This window comes from Taudactylus pleione, unplaced genomic scaffold, assembly GCF_031769625.1.
Source record: "Taudactylus pleione unplaced genomic scaffold, aTauple2 ptg000627l, whole genome shotgun sequence".
Classification (NCBI taxonomy): domain Eukaryota; kingdom Metazoa; phylum Chordata; class Amphibia; order Anura; family Myobatrachidae; genus Taudactylus; species Taudactylus pleione.
Genome location: NW_028285029.1, coordinates 4,175,345 through 4,194,603, shown reverse-complemented (window position 1 = coordinate 4,194,603; position 19,259 = coordinate 4,175,345). Strand labels below are relative to the sequence as shown.

Here is a 19,259-nt window from a genome sequence, read left to right as displayed (position 1 = left end):
GCAGCCATGTAGACATCCAGTACAATCTCATAAATATAATGACTGCTCCCATCAGTTACTGTGTAATTACTGTATACATTGATATATTTTTTTTACTTTTCACTTTTTTGTGACAATTTAGATATGTGAATATATGGAAAAAGTCACAGCATACAGTAAAACCCCATGTGCTCATACCTTGCACATTCTGTATCCAAGTACATACAGTAATGAACAGATGTGTCTACAAACATCTTACTTTCTTGCATGTGAAACAGCCCAACTAGTTGCCATGGGGTGACACGGTAGCGCCAAACATTTTTTTGTGTGATTTTTCATCTGCAAATGCATCTTATTCATGTGATGAGAATAGGACACACAAGCAGCTTCTGATAATTAAAGTTATTTGCAGCATTCCTATATTCTGAGTTCGACAGCGGGAGCATCTCACAGCTACTGACACTGTATGGTAGTATATTGAATGCAGATACATCCACTGTTGCACAAAGAATCTTCACATGCCACTTACTAATTTAATCAGCAGAAGTTGCTTGTGCATACTATTCACATTGCTTTGGGAATTAGATACATTTCAAGGTAAGTAGTCACACAAACAAATGCTCAGGAATACCGAGTCTTACTGCACTCACACATTATGTTTAACGCAACTTACAGCATATGGAGGTAAGATGTACGTGGATACATATGAAAATTTCTAATAAGGTTGATAGCCTGAATATGCCTAATCTGATTGTTCCAGGAGTGGCCACTCTGTTAGAGCCAGTAATTCAAATGTAAAAAAAACAATATTACAGAATACTATATCTTACCTCCACACCTCCTATTACCAGGAGAATTACCTCCACATCCCCTGCTACCAGGGGAATTACATCCACACCCCCAGCTACCAGGGGAATTACCTCCACACCCCCTGCTACCAGCAGAATTACCTCTACACTCCCTGCTACCAGGAGAATTACCTCCACACCCCCTGCTGCCAGGGGAATTACCTCCACACCCCCTGCTACCTTGGGAATTACCTCCACACCCCCTGCTACCAGGGGAATTACCTCCGCACCCCCTGCTATCAGGGGAATTACCTCCACACCCCCTGCTACCAGGGGAATTACCTCAACACCCCCTGCTAACAGGGGAATTACCTCCACACCCCCTGCTACCAGCGGAATTACCTCAACACCCCCTGCTACCAGGGGAATTACCTCCACACCCCCTGCTACCACGGGAATTACCTAGACACCCCCTGCTACCAAGGGATTTACCTCCACACCCCCTGCTTCCAGGGGAATTACCTCCACACCCCCTGCTACCAGTGGAATTACCTCCATAGCCGCTACTACCAGGGGAATTACCTCCATACCTTCTGCTATCAGAGGAATAGACAAGAGCCATAGAGATATTTGCACTAGGGTTGGATGGACCCAGGAAAGGAGCCTGCATGTTTTTTTGCAGGCCCACTCTCCTGGAGGAACTAGCCCTTGTGGCAACTGGATTGGGCTGATGAAGTGATGGTGGAAGGACACCCTACATGTAGGGTCTTCACTCTATGGTACCACTATCAACTAACTGTACTATATGCTAGACAATCTCATATGTGATGTGTGAGAATTTCTTTTCTGATATGCGACAATTCATGAAGTGGTGTGATAAAATCTCTGAGGTTTCGTGCTACAAGTTACAAAGTTATAAGTGATAACTTCTGAGGAGGTGTGCAAAAGTTTCTGAAGGGATAAAGCACTTAGAGCCTGATGTGCATGGATCCCAGCTGTGATTATGCACACAGAGAAGCTGCAAAAGTATGCCAACTATTGCAAAACTTAGCCACCATAAAGATGCTCACTGCTGCTTTCTCACATCCATCCTACCTTGCAGACCATCAGTAACATCGATGGACATTGGTCCCTCATGCAGAATTACAGCATGTCTGACCTGTCTCAGAAATTGCAAGCCTTGAAGTGAATACTCAAGCTGTTTATGCTGTTGCAGTGGCTAATATTTGCATGCCCATGAACCGATGTTCAAATTGACTGACACTCCTGCATTTCTCCAACCACCCCCATCTGTCACCACTCCCAAATGCTAACATCCTGTCACTCTGCGATAAATTCCCTTCTGTACGCATGATTGCAGTGCTATCGCTATGCACGTGTAGTGCTATACATACACATGCACAGTACACAACCATTAGGCAAGCTGCGTACGCAGTTAAAATTGCCATCCATGCTGAATCAGTTCCCTTATTCTGAACACAGGGCCTGATTCAGAGTCACTCGCTTTTTGCAAGCATTCGCTTTGAATCAGGGTGTTTTTTTTTTGGCCTCCAGGCCGCTCGCTAAGCTGTGGGTGACCCCCCACAGATTTTGCGAGAGGCCTGGTTATGGTCACGATAATCACGAGCTTGTGAGGAGACCCTGTGGTATGGTCTCAGCTCTAGGAAGCCCGAGTGGACTTCCTGCTCTAATAGAGCAGGAAGTCCACTACTGACATAACGAGTGATGTCAATAGGGCCGCCCACAAATGCCAGGCATTGCAAAGGGAATGCCTGAATTTGTGCAGCCACCTCCCCTCCCTGCCTACAAAACGGGTTGAGCTGTCAATCAACATCAACAGCTGCCCCATCTTGTAGCAAGACCCGTTGTGATGGAGCTGCCATCACAGTATGGGTCTCGCACATGTGCACACTGGAGGCAGCGCATACGAACTCATGGACCATCAACCCACTTGCAAGCTCTAGGCCTGATTCAGACCCACTCATGAGCGCTGTGCGCTCGCAAGTGGGTTGATGGTGACCCAGTGTGCATGCGCACCATGGAGCCAGCTCTGTCATGCGCATGCGCAAGACTCGGATAGTGATGGGCAAGCCGCCACTCTAAGTCCCATACCAAAGGGGGCATGCTGTCAATGGTGAGTGACAGCACACCCCCTTTGGGGGGCATGCCGGGGGTGTGGCTGCCCAGATAGAAGCGTTCCCATGGGAGCGCCTACCATCTGGGGCCGGCCCCACTGACATCACAAGTGATGTCAGTGGGAGTGATTTCGGCTCTATTTGAGCCAAAAGTACTCCAGGGCTTGCGGCAACGAGACACTACCACAATGGTCTTGTCACAAGCCCGATGGCTGCGATGGTCTTGACCATCGCGACCATCTTCCTGCCTGCTCGCTATAGCTGTTGGTGGTCACCCACAGCTATGCGAGTGGGCAGGAGGCCATTCAAAAAAAATAGCCTGGCTCTGATTCAGAGCGAGCGCTCTGTCAGATGTGCGCTCTCGAGTGGGTCCGAATTAGGCCTACTTTTCATAGTAATAAATGGTGCAATGCTTATTCATCAGCCATTAAAACAAAAAATCCAAACTGCCTGTGCCCTGAGACTGCAGCCCAGTACAAGCTTTAGAAGCACCACTCCTCCAGATACATATACAGATGAATGTAAGCATTCCACAGGCACTGTCACAAATATGCAATCTTCTCCCATTGTTTGGATGTGATATGTCTCAAACAGGGGAGATAGAACAATAATTAAGAAGCAATCCGACAAAAATATTTACAATGAGACGGGATAACCACTTGGGCACTCACCTACTAGAGGTGCCCTATATTCCTATAAAGGTTTTTTTAACTTCCTTCACCACCACCAATAAAGATATCTTCACTGTATGAGATACAAGTTTTCCCCATAGGGAATTAACTCACCTGGGAGTACTTCATATAGAGGCTTCACAATGTGGGATAATGAAAAGTCCTTTATTCAAAGTCTTCCTTCCATAAAACCATTTATTACAGATAAAAAAATCCAAAGAAAAAAAAGATAAAAAATAGAGTGAAGGACCACCTATGGTTACTGGAATCACCTATATCCAGATCAAGGTTCCTCCTTGAGAGGATATAGGTGATTGCATATTTGTGACAGCGTCTGTGGAACGCTATCTTTCATCTGTATATGATTCATCAGCCATGTCTGACCAATCAAAGCTCCCCATTCATTCCTATGGAGTGTCCACAAGTTACTGTTGATTAGGGAAGGAGTCTCAAAAGGGTACAGTTGCATCATTTGCTATTAGTTTTTTGCCAAACCCCACTGGAATATCTACATAACTTGAAGAGGACAATTCCTTATGGAATGAGAGACTAATTAATTGGTAAAGGAGGGTGAGTGAGGGTTGTATTTATTAAATAAAATAATTATTTTGTAGTGCGTGTCCTATCATTCAATTATTTTTTTTTATATGTGCACTATAGGTGTCACCAGTTCCTTGATGCCCAGACATGCCAGGGAGTAAATATGCCCCTGCCACTAGCCTTGGCTTGTCAAGTGTAGTTCTGTAATGAAAAAAATGTGGGCACCATTCACAAGCTATGCATGTGCTCCAGGGCTGTTCCAAAAAATGCTAGCCTTAAAATAAATCCGGTAAGATTATCCAGGGTGGTTGTAGAAGAACAATCACTGTTTGTCGGATCACTTGGTAGGTGAAGGCAATAGGTGTTTCGCTGTACTAAATAACAGCTTTTTCAAAGCATTTTTTGGAACTGTCTTTGTTTCTCCATATCCTGGATCCACATTAAAGGTCCAAACCGTAAACTTTGGAGGGTTCCAAGTGTAGCATATGGAACTTATATGTCAATAGGAACATACCCTCTATCGGTGCAAGGATTTGGTAATTATACAGTGGACAGTCCCACTTACAATCTGTGCAAGTGCTATCTACTGTCATCTACTATTATCCATATATCCAGAAGTAATATAGGAACAGGCATTGTGTTTATGTGGATTCGCATTGGGGTGATACATTGGCTTGCATTTTTATTGCATTTATATTGATTTTATTGGATTTTTATAATAAAAAAATAACACATTTTGTTTATTGAAACTCTGAATATTTTTTTATGAATATTTATCATCTAAGCGCTACTAGCCATTTCTGCATTTTTGTGTGTATACATATGTATGGGCTTGACTAGCCCTTTATTTAGTAGCTGCTTGGAATACATAACTAATTTCAGTGCCTGTACCCCTGTATTCCTCTATTGCATGTGCATTTCTGAGATGGCAACTGTTCTGTAAATCAATAAGCCACATCTCCATTTATTTTTGTATGACTCTCATTTAGTTGGGGGGAATATTCTGGAGTTGATGCAACAAGCAGTAAATAGAGTATATATGTGAATCAGTGGAGAAGTTGCCCATAGCAACCAATCAGCTTTGAAGTAGCATTTATCAAGTACAGTCTGAAAATTAATATTTAGGAGATAATTAGTTGCTATGAGCAACTTCTCCACTGATCTAATTATCAATGTTTTTCACTGCTTGGTACATATGCTCCTCAGTCTATTATGCAGTTGGTGTGGTCACTGTTATCCCCCTTTTACACTGGAGCTAAAACCCGGGTTATTGCAGGGTTAACCCAGGTAGCTCCTTGATGTAAAAGGGGAGAGGGTTGGATCTCCAGGTCAAGTGACCAGGCAATCGAACCCAGGTAACTTGCAGGCTTTAACACGCGCATAACCCATGGAACCCTGCAGTGTGAATGGCGCGCTCCAGATCATGATGACCTGGAGTGTACCGCATGCCAGGCAATTGGTCCGGCTTCAGTGGTACTTGGAGATGACATCATCTCCAAGCATCCACTTCAACGCTGGAAAAGCCGTGTCTATGCAGACCCGACTCCGATGTGAACGGCTCCAACTCGGGAATGTCCTGGGTCTGCGCCGTCTAAATTCCGAGTCTGATCCGGATTGGAACCCTGTTCCAACTCTGGGTCTGACCAGGAATTTAGGTGTAAAAGGGGTATTAGTTATCTGCATTGAACTGGCAATTGGCTCTGTGTGACAGAAGAGTTTAGTTAGATCTGCAAATATATCTGATGAAACTGAAGTGAAACCTTTATGTTAATATGTGACTTTGTTGTGTCTTTGGAGGATATTTATAAAAGCTTTCAGTGAGATAAAGTGGAAGAAAAATAAAATACCAACCAAACAGCTCCTAGCTGTCATTTTATAGGCTGTTTAAAAGTGTCAGTAGCTGATTGGTTAATACTGTATCTCTTTTCAAACTCTGATAAATCTCCCCTTACAATGGAAATATTCTACTGTATAATTTAATTTCAAATGTCATTCTTCTATACTATATGTGCTAACTAATAACCCTTTTCCACTAAAATTCTGGGTATGACCCGGAGTTGGAACAGAGTTCCTATCCGGATCAGACCCAGAATTTAGTCAGCGCCGACTCTGGATATTCCCAAGTCAGCGCCGCTCACACAGGAGTCAGTCTACATGGACCCGGCTTTCCCAGCGTGAAAGTGGATGCTTGGAGATGACGTCATCTCCAAGTGCCATTGAAGCCAGACCAATCAGCCAGCTAGCAGTGCACTCCAGGTCATCATGACCCAGAGTGTGCTGTTCTCACAGCAGGGTTTCATGGGCAATGCCTGTGTTAAACCCTGTTATTTACTTGGGTTGGATTGCCGGGTCACTCGACCCGGCGATCCAACCCTCTCCCATTTTACACCCCTTTTACACCAGGGAGCTGCCAGGGTTAACCCTGCAATAACCAGGGTTTTAGCTCCGGTGTAAAAGGGGTATAATGGATATAATGTCACCCAAATTCAGTATTTTTCTGTCTCTTTCTCTCACACTTTTTTTTTCTTGGAAAGCTTCACAGATACATAAGAAAGGTTCATTATAAAGATGAATATGGTACAGAAATATTTTATAACCAAAAAGGAGAATTTTCTTCTCCTTTGCATCTTGTAAATTGGATTTATTTTGATGAGGGAGAACAAACTAGTTATAACAATGTACTTGTGGGAACAATTGATTTATCATTCCCAGAAAATAAACAGCTGAACATTGAACAATTGAAAATTCACTGGCTAAATGGAAGGGTATGTTTTAAAGTTATACTGATTTAAATAGTTGAAATTAAAATTAACATTTACCTATTTTATTGCATTTATACACAAAATGTATATATTGTAATTAGGCAAGGTATTATACCTGAAATGGCTTATCCATGTCTAGTATTCCCCTCTGCATTGTGTGTGTAGCCATGAACTCAGGCAAATCTATAATATTCCTCCTGTGCTTAAAGTTATAATAACCTAAATGCTGCAATCAGTATTATTAAAGTAAAATGGAACATTCCCTTATAAGACATTTGAAAATAAGCTAATAACTTTTGATTAGTACAAAAATCTGCATGAAATGTTGTCTTGGCATTTTTTTGAGAAATATACAATGGAAACCATTCAACCAATTTTGAGATAGATCAATAAAGAAAAAAACTTTTTAGGATTCTTAATGTAGTCATTTTAAAACTTAAATAAATTTTATTACTAAATAATAGCATTGCCTAAAGCGTTTATGAAGTCTCCACTTTTTACAATTTTACAATTTATTATTAACATTTTATACACATTATATATATATATATATATATATATATATATATATATATATATAGTACTGGAAAAGATGGCAGCACTCGACAACTGACAGAAATGTTCTCAAAAATTTTTTTAATACATAATCCAACATTTCGGGCACAACCCCTTCGTCTGGGATATAAACACCACAAATACCCACACACAAATATATACACATGTGGTTAACATTACTTGGTTCAGGTGATCCGGGGCACCGGTATCCACCTCCATCCGTCACACATGGCGCGCACTCATCCGGAGCAGTCACAGCCTGTGGATGTCACTTCCACCCCACCCAGCAAGCGTGCATCCCAGAGAGTCGCAGTCTGCGTGACATCATAGGGCTGAGACAGTAGCGCCACCTAGTCACCGAAGCACTCTCCGTTGCCATAGCAACCGAACAACATAATGCATTACCCTTTTTCAAACACATAACATATAAAAGAAGTACCTGATGCATACATTATTAAACAGAAATAACATAATTGGCGTATACTTAAATCTTAAAGCTAATGCATAAGGGACATCATAATACAATGGTGCAAGATGTGAATAAATGAATGCATTCTACAAAAAACATTGTAAACCAAGGGATTAATTTAACCCCTTAGGGGCCAAAGTATCCAATTTATAAATCCTTCGGCATTAGCCTGCAGAAGTCTCTTAGCCTTATTTCCCCCTCTTATGCTCTGAGGAATATGTTCGATAATTTTAAACCTCAGGTCAGCTACTCCATGCTTAAAGGCTATCCAATGTTTAGCGACTGGTTGTTCACTGCAACTTACATTCAGGCCAATTCATAAGGCTGAACGATGCAGGGCCATACGTTCTTTAATCTGACATTCCGTCTTACCACATAGCAAAGGCCACATGGCCATGATAGTAGATAAACTACAAACATAGTACTACATGTAACAGGTGAATTAATAAAGAATTTCTTCCCAGTGTAGGGATGGTTAAAGGTGTCCCACAAAATGACCGATCGGCAGGTGATACACCCCAGGCATCGGTGGTATCCATTTTTTTGGGATAAAAAATATAAAGGTTTTTTCTTTCCCTTTTCCTTTAATTGGGCAACATCTAATTTGACCAACCGGTCCTTAAGATTTCTTGCCCTGGTGAAACAAGGCATTATCTTGGTATTCATTAAGGTTGGTAATTCACTATCTGTATTAACTACAGACCAAAGATCTTTCACGATCTTAGTAGTTGCAGTACTGTTAGTATTGAAGCGATTAACCCATGGTATGACTTTAATGTCCACTCTCTGTTCACGGTTGGATTTAAAGGTAGCCTCTCTAAGTAAGCTCTTGACTTCACATTTTAAATTAGATAAGGTACCCCTATCATAACCACGAGCTACAAATTTGTTAAACATGATCCCCATTTGTTTTTCTACTTGGACAGGATCACTAGATATATGCCTAACTCTCAATAATTGGGGATAAGGTAATCCTCGGCGCATTGGTAAAGGGTGGAAACTATCGTGTCATAGAATCGAATTTCTATCGGTCTCTATGACAAACAGATCAGTACTAAGTAGACCATATTTCAATCTGCAGTACTAAATCAATATGTTAGAAATATCAGGAATATGCCTAAAAAGGCTTTGTTCAACCATATACATATATGCATTGGCGTACAATGGGACCACATTGGACACCATCGCACATCCCAGCTTCTGTAAAAAGAATTGGTTATCATATATGAAGTAATTCCTGGTTAAAACCAATTCTAACAATTTATAGAATAAACTTACTGGAGTGAGTGCCGGGACTGTATATATATATATATATATATATATATATATATACATAATTCTTCCCCTTTCCTTCCCCCTATCTCTACCAATCTCTTCTGCTTTTGGTATTATTGGGATTTCTGCATAAATTAGACAGAAAATTGAATCTGATCTACATACAAATCAGTATTTCTTGCCCTCAAGAGCAACCAGCATGTCATGTTTTAAGAATTTCTGTCTGTAGATGCATTTGGGATTAACACTAATCAAGTAAAGTAGATTAAATAACCTCTGCATGATTAAATTAATCTACAAAACATGAGCTTCTGGGGGTATTTGAGTACAGGAGTTGAGAACCCCTAATCTAAATCACAAGAACAGAGAAACATGACTTGCCTGATCTATTACCACAATAATATGTTTGGATGTCTTGTGAACCCTTTTATTTACAAATGGGTGTGGTACCGTTTGTCCACTTTCATAATTTCAACATGGTCATAATACTGACAATCAGCATGTTGAAATGTTTGGCATGTCAAATTTAATGACATCAACATTCATCATGTCAACACTGATGACATGTGAACATGATACCAATGCCTACATTATGTCCCTGGTGGTCTAGTGGTAACTAAACTTGTCAGGCAGGTCTGGTGGCTACAGAAGTGTTTTTTGGGTCCAGAGGATACATTGTGATGACTTCTGGCAGATCCTGTTGCACTTCTGGTAGTGAGTAATACAAATCCTAACTCCTAACCCTCCCCCTAGTGATAAACTCTAACCTTTCCTCCCATATCTTAACCCTAAGACTCTACCTGGTGCATAAACCTAATTTCCCCTCCATTGGCCTAACACTTATCCTCTGCTGCCACATCCTTACAGTGTAACATGTCAATATTCTGCAGATGCTGTCACAACCCTGTCTAGTTGTCACCCTTTTGCCTTGAGACTTACCTCTGTCAGCTGCTCCATGGATCTGTGTTTGCAATTCTCCTGGGACATCTGCTCTGGCTGAATCATGCTGACTGATCTCTGTGTGTGCAGACTTCTCTCCTAGCCAAACTGATTAAACACCTGGACCCTGCTCTGTCTGTGAGCATTGCTAGTCTTAATTGGAATCACAGGTGTGGTCCTGATTCTCAGAGCTGCAGAGATGAATACTCCTTTTGCATGCTGTGTCTTGCTCCACTCTGAATGCCACTGCCAGACCACCTGTCTGCATCCACCAATCGCTGCCAGACTCTTGGTATATAGATCCTCCTCTAATAGCACTCAGGGCTTGAACATCTCGTTACATTCCGTGGTGTACAACTTGTGCTGTAGCTGTACCTGAGTTCCAGTGTGTCCCAGGCTCCTGCTGGTTCCTAGACCAGTGCTATCTGTAAAGCCTGCTACGTTCAGTTATCCACACGGCTCCCAGGCCGCTCCAAGTGACTATCCACGCTACCACTTCTCACCTACGGCTCCCAGGCCGCACCAAGTAGCTTCCACGCTACCACTTCTCTCCTACGGCTCCCAGGCCGCTCCAAGTGACTATCCACGCTACCCGCTTCTCCACACGGCTCCCAGGCCGCACCAAGTAGCTTCCTCGCTACCACCTCTCGCCCACGGCTCCCAGGCCGCTCCAAGTAGCTTCCACGCTACCACCTCTCACCTACGGCTCCCAGGCCGCTCCAAGTAGCATCCACGCTACCAGCCGCTCCACGTAGCCACCCAGCTACCAACGTCTACCCACGGCTTCCCAAGCCACAACAAGTAGCTTCCACGCTACCATCCATCTGCAAGCTCATCTACTGGTACCCCGACCAGCTCAGTCTGCCTACCTGCTGGTCCCAGTCCGGTCCCTCCAAGTTCCTTCTGGTCTCATTCCAACCTCTCAAGTTTCCTGTTCCAGTCACTCATCACCCAAGGCAGTTCTCACTGCTACCCACTTCTTTTATTAAAAGAGCTATTCATGTCCCCCATGGTTCCAGTCCAGCCAGCCTCCAGTGATTCCAGTTCATCACCTGATACAGGTAACCCTCGAGCACCAATTGTGACACTGACATGGTCAATCTCAACATTTTAACAATCATAATTGTCGACATGTTGGTGCTGACATTATAACTGTTGAGACTGTAGTGTCAAGATCAAGAATGTCAATATTGTAAATGTTGACATTAGGATTACATCCCTTTAATAACTGGTTGAGTCTTTTTTGGCACAAATAACCATAACCAAACATTTCATGTAGCTGTATTTTAGACCTGCGCAATGGAAAATAAAAATTGTTTTAGTTCAGAAGTATTCTTGGAATGTCTGATGTGAACCACTTTCTTGAGGCCATGTCACAGCATCTTGAATGGTTTGAGATCAGGACTGAGTTGCTACTCCAGAAGACAAAATTCTTTCTTCTAAAGCCAATCAGTTATTTTATTTACATCTATTTTGAGTCATTGTTCTGTTGCATTACTCAACTTCTGTTGAACTTCAATTAGCTGCAGCTTGCTTTACATCCTCCTGTGAAATCTTTTGATAAAGTTTGGAATTCCTTTGTCCATCAATAAGAGCCTGTGGTAGCAAGGCCCCGAGACAGCAAAGCAACTCAGAACTATGATGGTTTATCTGCCATATTTCACAGTTGGGATGAGGTTTGGATGCTGGTGAGCTGTGCCTCTTTTCTCCACACATGGGAGAAATGTAAAAGAATGCAACTTGCAGGCATCAGCGAGATGACAGCAGGTCTGCCTGATCTAGTAAGTGGCAAACATTTAAAAGGCAAAAGCACAATGCTGCTAGAGTTTTAATCTTGACTCAGAAATGACACACCCTCCCCTCTCCATTGCAGAGTGTTTTCAGCACAATTATTTCTTCATGTTCTGTCATCAGCAGATCCTGATATGGATTCTCTGCTACTTAATTCTCATGGATGGATTTTAAGTTGTCTTCTTCTTTTTCCTCTTACCTAAGATCCAATGCCCATATATTCGTGGTCCTCAGAATGGATTTGTTGTGCATCTTCCTTACTCTTCTTTAGCATGTTTTGCTGTACATGATTGCCATCCAATTAAGCCAGGTTCTTCCTACTCCGTCTGCGCCCTTTTCTCTTTCCCCCTATTTCTCTTCATAGTCATTCTTCTTCTCTATGGTTTTGCCTTTCAAATGATTTCCACATTAACACATTGGGCAAACTCGCTGGAATCTTGCTTATGTCTTAAAGTGCAGGATATTACCTTTCCCCAAGAATGTTGTGTTCTTTCCAACCAACACACATTTTGTTTCATCTGTCCACATACTTTTATGGAAGTAGTGCTGTGAAACATCCAGATGCTCTTTTGCAAACTTGAGATGTGTAGAAATATTTTTATTGGACATCAGTAACTTCTTGCGTGATGTCCTCCTATGAATATAGGAACAAGAAGAATTCCAGCGCTTCACCTATATACTGTAAAGTAAAAATTCCAATATTATATGTTCAACAGCTCTTTATTAAAACATTTTTAAAGCATGAAAATTTGGAAACCTAATACTGGTTCACAGGACAAGCCGTAGAAGAGAGAGTAAAAAATAAAAAATAAAAAATAAGGCATCTTAAAAAAATTCTCTGATAAAGAAAAAACTGGCAACAATGATGTTTGCATTCCAAATATAGCAAAGCCATAGGTTATAATGACATGTGCACAAATTGCACAGCAATATGGTATGTCCAAAGCTTATCTGCATATGTTCATATACATATAAAAGTTCTGGGTCTCTCCTCACAGTTGACCTGATTCAGAGCTGTTCGCTAGTAAGTGATCGCTCAGAGCAATGTTTTTCAATGTGCGCATGCATATGCTTTGTAGTGCACGTGCTCAAACTAGTACGAGTGATGGGGATACTCTCATTCACCAAGCATAGACAGCCCAGCTGAATGGGTGACAGGTGAAGCCGTTTGTGGGTGGTAACAGGGACAGGCCACTGGAAACTGGGGAGTGGAATTGCGAAAGCAGGCGTGCCTGTCAATTTCAATGCCATTTCAGAGGCGTGCATAATTAACACCCAGCATCATAGGACACGTCACTTGATAGAAATCTGCACTGAAGTGCTCGCAGTGCTTGCATCAGGGTATAGTCAACCTTAAGCGCTGCGAGAGAATCTGATGGTGCTCGATGTACCAATGGTTTCTTGCACTTCCTGAAGATGATGTATGCAAGTGGTCATATTAAGACAGGCTGGAGGGCATCTACAAACACAAAGTGATCGCTCACCAAGACATATGCTTATGACTTGCCCTGACGTCACTTAGGCAAATTTCCATACGCTGGGAGTGAGGGATCGCATTTAGCGAACGGGTCTGAATCAGGTCCCATGTATGCTGAGCTGTGAAAAAAAAAATTCCCCTATTGTTTGTACAACATCTGTGCATTGTCCCCAGTGCATTTTTTGTTCACATACATATAAGCACTGTCTCTCCAAGCAGTACGTTCTGAGCTGCAAATTTAAAAAAGCAGAAAAAAATTCCATTTTGTTTGTACTAAATATGTGCATTGACCCCCTATGCATTTTTTGTTTATGAACATAAATTATAATTGCTGTGTCTCCACGCAGTGTGAACTGAGCTCAAAATTAGTATAAAAAATATTTTCTTTTATAGTTTGTGCTGTTTGTTCACTGTCCCCCAGTGCTTTTTTCTTTCACATAATTTAAGAACTGTCTCCATGCAGTATGATCAGAGGGTTGTGTTACCCAATCAGAAGGGGTAGTCGGGCCAGCAGTTCAGTCTCCTCTTATTTGTTAGTCTACAATAGGCTGATTTGTAGTTAGCTGCTCTGCATTGTAACTGTAAAAGGGTCTTTGCGTTTCTTTCAACACTAGTGAGGAATCCTTGGCTGCTGACAATGCAATCTTTTATGGCCTTAAATTTAAAAATGTACTACAGGGGTGTGCTATGCAAGTCGGGTGGGTGGTTGTATGACCAGCAGGTCAGCCATCCCATATTTGGTAGTAGGCTGATTTGGAGTTAGCTGCTCTGCAGTGCAACTATTAGGTTTCTAAGCTTCTCTTTCTTGTGAGGAATCCTTGACTATTCACAATGTAATATTTTATGACCTTAAATGTATTTTTGTTTTACCCAATCAATCAATTTGATCAATTCATTGATTAATTTATTCTATCAATCAACTAATGCATCACATTCATCCATTTTGGGTGCTTATTTTGTACTAGCATTTTTCACTTCTATGATTTGTTTTGCCATAGCAGTAATAAAAAATGATTAATTAATCAATTATTAAATCAATGAATCTCTCTTCCACTGCATTCTTCACCTCCATTTCCTCATACAGTCCATGGACCTCAAATCTAGTTCTTGATTCGTGAAAACATTATATAGTTTATATTAATCTGCCAACCTGTCTGCCAATGCAGTGCCTCTCTGTTTCCTAGATATGTCATGTGTGAAGTTGAACTGCCATGTGTTTGCCTGTCCATTGCTGTGCCTTAATATAGTCAGCCAGCTAGCTCAGTGCAACCTTTTGGCCTAAACTGGATGAAAACATTATTGTGGGGTGGTCACAATTGACTGGAAATGACTGGAAATAAATGTTATTGAGGATAATTATACTGTAAGAACAAAACAGGCCCACATTATGTTATTTTAGCAGTTTTTATCATTTAAAAAAAATAAAATACAGATCCAAAACCAAAACCACTCAAAACCTGTGAGGGCAGTTTTTGACAAAAAACAAAACAAGAATTACTACATATCCAAAACCAAAACACGGGGTCGGCACACATCTCTAGTTAAAACCTTGCAAAAAGTGGTTACTAAAGCTTTAATGTTCTAATATAGCTCTGAAGCCATGGTATGGATCTGTATCACTTATTATCTGAAGTAAAAGCCCCTTGGCATACACAAGCAAGTAGAGAAGCAGCTGATGACAGTCTTGCAGGCTAATCAAAGATTTGTGCAAGTTGTCCATGAAGTTAGTGCAATTATAAACAATAGGCTCATTACACTTCTATAGGGAGATTCTGGGCTTACTAAACATTGATACAGTATTCTCACTACTTTCTGATGAATGCTTCTTCAGCCTTTTCAGAGAGGAACTTACCAGAGAGGAATAAAATGGATTGCGCATTCATTGAATATTTATATGCATTTCTTAAGATCCCCATCATACATTGGAAGTTAGGAATGCAGAGATTTAAACCAGTGGTGTGTCTCCTGGGGATCAGATTCCTGCTCATGCAGTGGTTGAAAAGCATCTGGCAATGGGCAAAACCCAGCAGTTACTGCATTATCTTCTGGTGGGACTCTTCTTGTATTTTTTTTATGGGTGATAAAATGCTGAAACAGATTCTTTGGTGAGGGTCTCCCAGCAGCATCCTTTTTATGGCCAGCTTTTACTATCACACTTAGGGGTATTAAAATGCAGTGGACTATTAAGATGGACTTTGTTGCCTTCTAAGGGGCATATTCAATTGGGTGTGAGGTTTAGCAAAGTAGAAAAAAAAACTTGCACCCATTTTTGGACTACCAGGGGTAGATGCAGGATTTTCAGAGCTAATAACTCCACAGCGTGTAAAAAAAAGATGCTTACCTGCCTGGAGATCTCCGGTGGTCTCTATGGCTCCAGGTAGACTCTCCTCAATCTTGTCACTGAGGAGAGGGGGCTGCAGGGAGATGTAATTCTCCCAACACCCATTACAGGGGGAGCATAAACTGACATTGGGTGCGCACACACACACCAGGTGTCACAATCACTCATACATTCTCACACACACTCATACACATTACAAACACTCATACAAACTGACATACTCAATGCTGCTGCTGAAGACCCAGCTCCTGATGCTGGATGCAGAAGACACTGCTTTAGAAGGTGACAAAATAAAGACTAATTAAGCTAATTTGAAACTTCCACTTGCTTAAATATTACTCAGGGGGGTGCCAGCGGGGTCCCAGAGAAAGTCCCACATATGTTTCAAGACCTTTATGACCATCAGGCTTTTTACGAGACCCTTGTGGTAGGGTCTCATGGCCGCAAGCCCTGGAGTGCTTTCGGCTGTTTCAGAGCCAACAGCACTCCCACTGATATCATTTGTGATGTCAGTGGGGCCGGGCCCAGATGGTCGGCATTCCCATGGGAATGCTTCCATCTGGGCAGCCACGCCCCCAGTACATCCACCAAAGGGGGCATGCTGTCACTCGCCATCGACAGCACGCCCCCTTTGTAGCGAGACCCATAGCGACGGCTTGCCCGTCACTATCCGTGTCTCGCGCATGCGCACGACGGAGCCACCTCAGTCGTGCGCATGCGCACTGGCCTCACAAGGGCTCAGGGCTCACAAGCGGGTCTGAATGAGGCCCAGAATGAGCAGGCAGAGGTGTGGTCAGACAGGCCAAATACAGGCTTGCCATCCACATAATCAGAATAGTAAAGGACAGTGTCACTATCAAATTCCAAAAATAAAGCATTTTCAAAACCTGATGAATGTCACAATTTCCTGATCTCCATACATAAAAATGTGTGGAAATTATTGGGCCAGTTTTCTAACAAGCATATTTAAGTGATAATCCTATTCATGAAGCTTGTAATGAAGGATATAACACTTAAAATAGAGAAAATTACATGAAAAAAAATGTAAAAAGGGCTCATTAGGTGATGATTAATAGAGCTGTTTATGTGGGTTTGGTTTTGTAAATAGCAAGTAGCCTTTGCTCTCAGCACTAGAAATATAAAATATTAATTTTTTTTGTAGGGGTGCTTTACTTTTTCATGTTATTTTTAAAGCTATTGCAAGGTGCATTGCTTATTTTTCATCAGCAGCAAGGGATATCTGGGACATATCTGAAGTTAGTTCACCTCTTCGTGGCATGTAAGATGCATAACAAGACCTTAGTATACTTGGGCTTTACCTTCCAACTCCCTCCTTTCCGTCCCTCCTTTTTACTCTCTACTGCACCATCATTTTTCCCTTCCATGTTGGAAGCATTTAACTCTACATGAGCTGCATGGACTTAATTGTAACTTATTTTTCTCAATTTTGAAAAAAGTTAGCAAGTTTATTATAAGTGAAACACATTGTTCAACATACCATTTTCACCTATGTCAAGTCTCATGGATAACTTTTTTGCCAAACTTTAGTTTTAGGTGCCTAAAGTTTCAAGGGAAAAACTAATGTAATCTGTGTTTTCTACTGGTCTTTCTCAGCATTGGCTAAATGAACTTTCCATAAAAATGTTTCATTCCTGCCTGTCTATCCAATATAGTCCTGGTTTTCTATCCAGTAAATACATGCTTGCCTAGCTAATATATTCCCATTTGACTATCCTATACATTACCACTTGTCTATCCAATATATTCCTGCTTGTCTATCCAATATATTCCCACTTGTCTATCCAACATATTCCCACGTGTCTATACAATATATTCCGGCTTGATAATATTTCTACATATATTAGTATTTTCCAGTTGTTAGCATTTAAAAAAAAAGAGTTTTAATATGAAATATTTTCTTAAACCTCTAAAGCATAAACAGTTTTTTTTTTTAAATAGATGCCACGAGGTCAATGTTCTGAAGAGTGTCATGATGGATTCAGAAAAGCTACCAAGGAAGGATATCATGCCTGTTGCTATAAATGTGTGACATGTTCAGAAGGAGAAATAACTAAGTCAAGTACTGTATTTGTATATTATTTTACAATTTTGGTATGTTAGTGAATAGCATAGTAAATGAATTAACAGCATACTCTATTCAAGCATCAACATTAGAGATGTGTGCAGACCCCCATGTTTTGGTTTTGGATAAGGATTAATCTTCATGTTTTGGTTGTTATTTTGGTTTTAGAACACTAAAAAAAAAAAGCTAAAATCATGTTATTTGGACAATCCGAAACCTGAGGTTGTTTTTTATATCTGAGTTTCGAACTGACTGCAGAACTGAACTGGTACTTGATTCGACTCAGAACCCCAAAGTGATACTGAACTTGTAAACAGTTTGACTGTGATCCCCTAGATTTAGTTGTTGTCAGTTGTCAGGGAACTGGACCCACCTATCTCTAATTAACATACACCAAGTTTTTATATTTTAAATGGTTTTGATATTATTTAGTCAATAAAATTAAATATTCATACTGTACATGGACAGTATGCAACTAAGATCACTTTAACTAATGCAAGACAGGTCGCCAAAAGTTATTAAAGAAAAACAATTTACTTTGTTGAATTTTTACCAAAACCACACAAGTCTTTTTTTTAGCAAAATTGAAAGGCTAAATAATGCAATATTTATTGTATTGGATGATCACAAGTATTAAGTCACTGTGGTCTTATTTCCATTATTAGTATAATATTTTTATTAATAATGTTCATAATTAATTACTAACTTTATATAACTTTAAACTCACTCCCAAAGTTATAATCTGGAAAAAAATAATTAAACTCAGGTGCAGCAGATGCTAACTTGTTAACAAACTCAGACGGGATGTAGTTATGAGACCGACATCCAAATACCGACAAGGGATTTAAGATAGGGATCAAAATACTGATGCCTATCTTAATCCTGATGCCAGAATGCAGAAAGACGCCAGACCGAATGACATAAGTCCAGGGTGCCCATAGCATTAGCCATGGTGGGAGGGTTAGCTTTAGGGAGCATAGCAGGGTTAGGTTTGGGGGGGATTGGGGTGAGGTACATGTAGGGGGGAGGGTTAGGCACCCAGAGGTGAATGTTAGGTACCCCCCTAGGAAGGGTTAGGGTTAGAGAGTGCAAGTTTGGGCCCCTTTATAAATATACATAGAAAATATTGATAGTGCATGCATGATAATGTAGCAGAATGATAATTACAAAGCACTGTAGTGAATACACCATAATACTGGAAATGCATTATAATGTAACATATGCACAGTCTTGAACCAGGGTGCTACAGGAGGGGGAGGGCCCATAGGCAGCGGGGCCCATGGGGGATTTTCCCTGTGCCCATGTGGGTCATTCCGACCCATGTTGGAACCTAGTCCTTCATGTCATGCTTACAAAAAATGACCCATTGGGCTAGATGTTGTCAATATCCCCTGAGTAGTAGAATTAATTTTATCAGCAATTATCAAAAATGCAATTCATAGTGCAATTATAGG

The 19,259-nt window shown here is 41.1% G+C and overlaps 1 protein-coding gene across 1 annotated transcript in view; it reads left to right on the top strand.

Annotated features, from left to right (window-relative positions):
* LOC148479272 (vomeronasal type-2 receptor 26-like) overlaps positions 1–19,259 on the top strand; it is a 43,669-nt gene that overhangs the window by 21,688 nt on the left and 2,722 nt on the right. The window contains exons 4-5 of the mRNA XM_088454688.1: positions 6,648–6,878; positions 17,682–17,834. Of these exons, the coding sequence (XP_088310814.1) occupies positions 6,648–6,878; positions 17,682–17,834 (384 nt within the window). The remainder of the gene's footprint in view (positions 1–6,647; positions 6,879–17,681; positions 17,835–19,259) is intronic.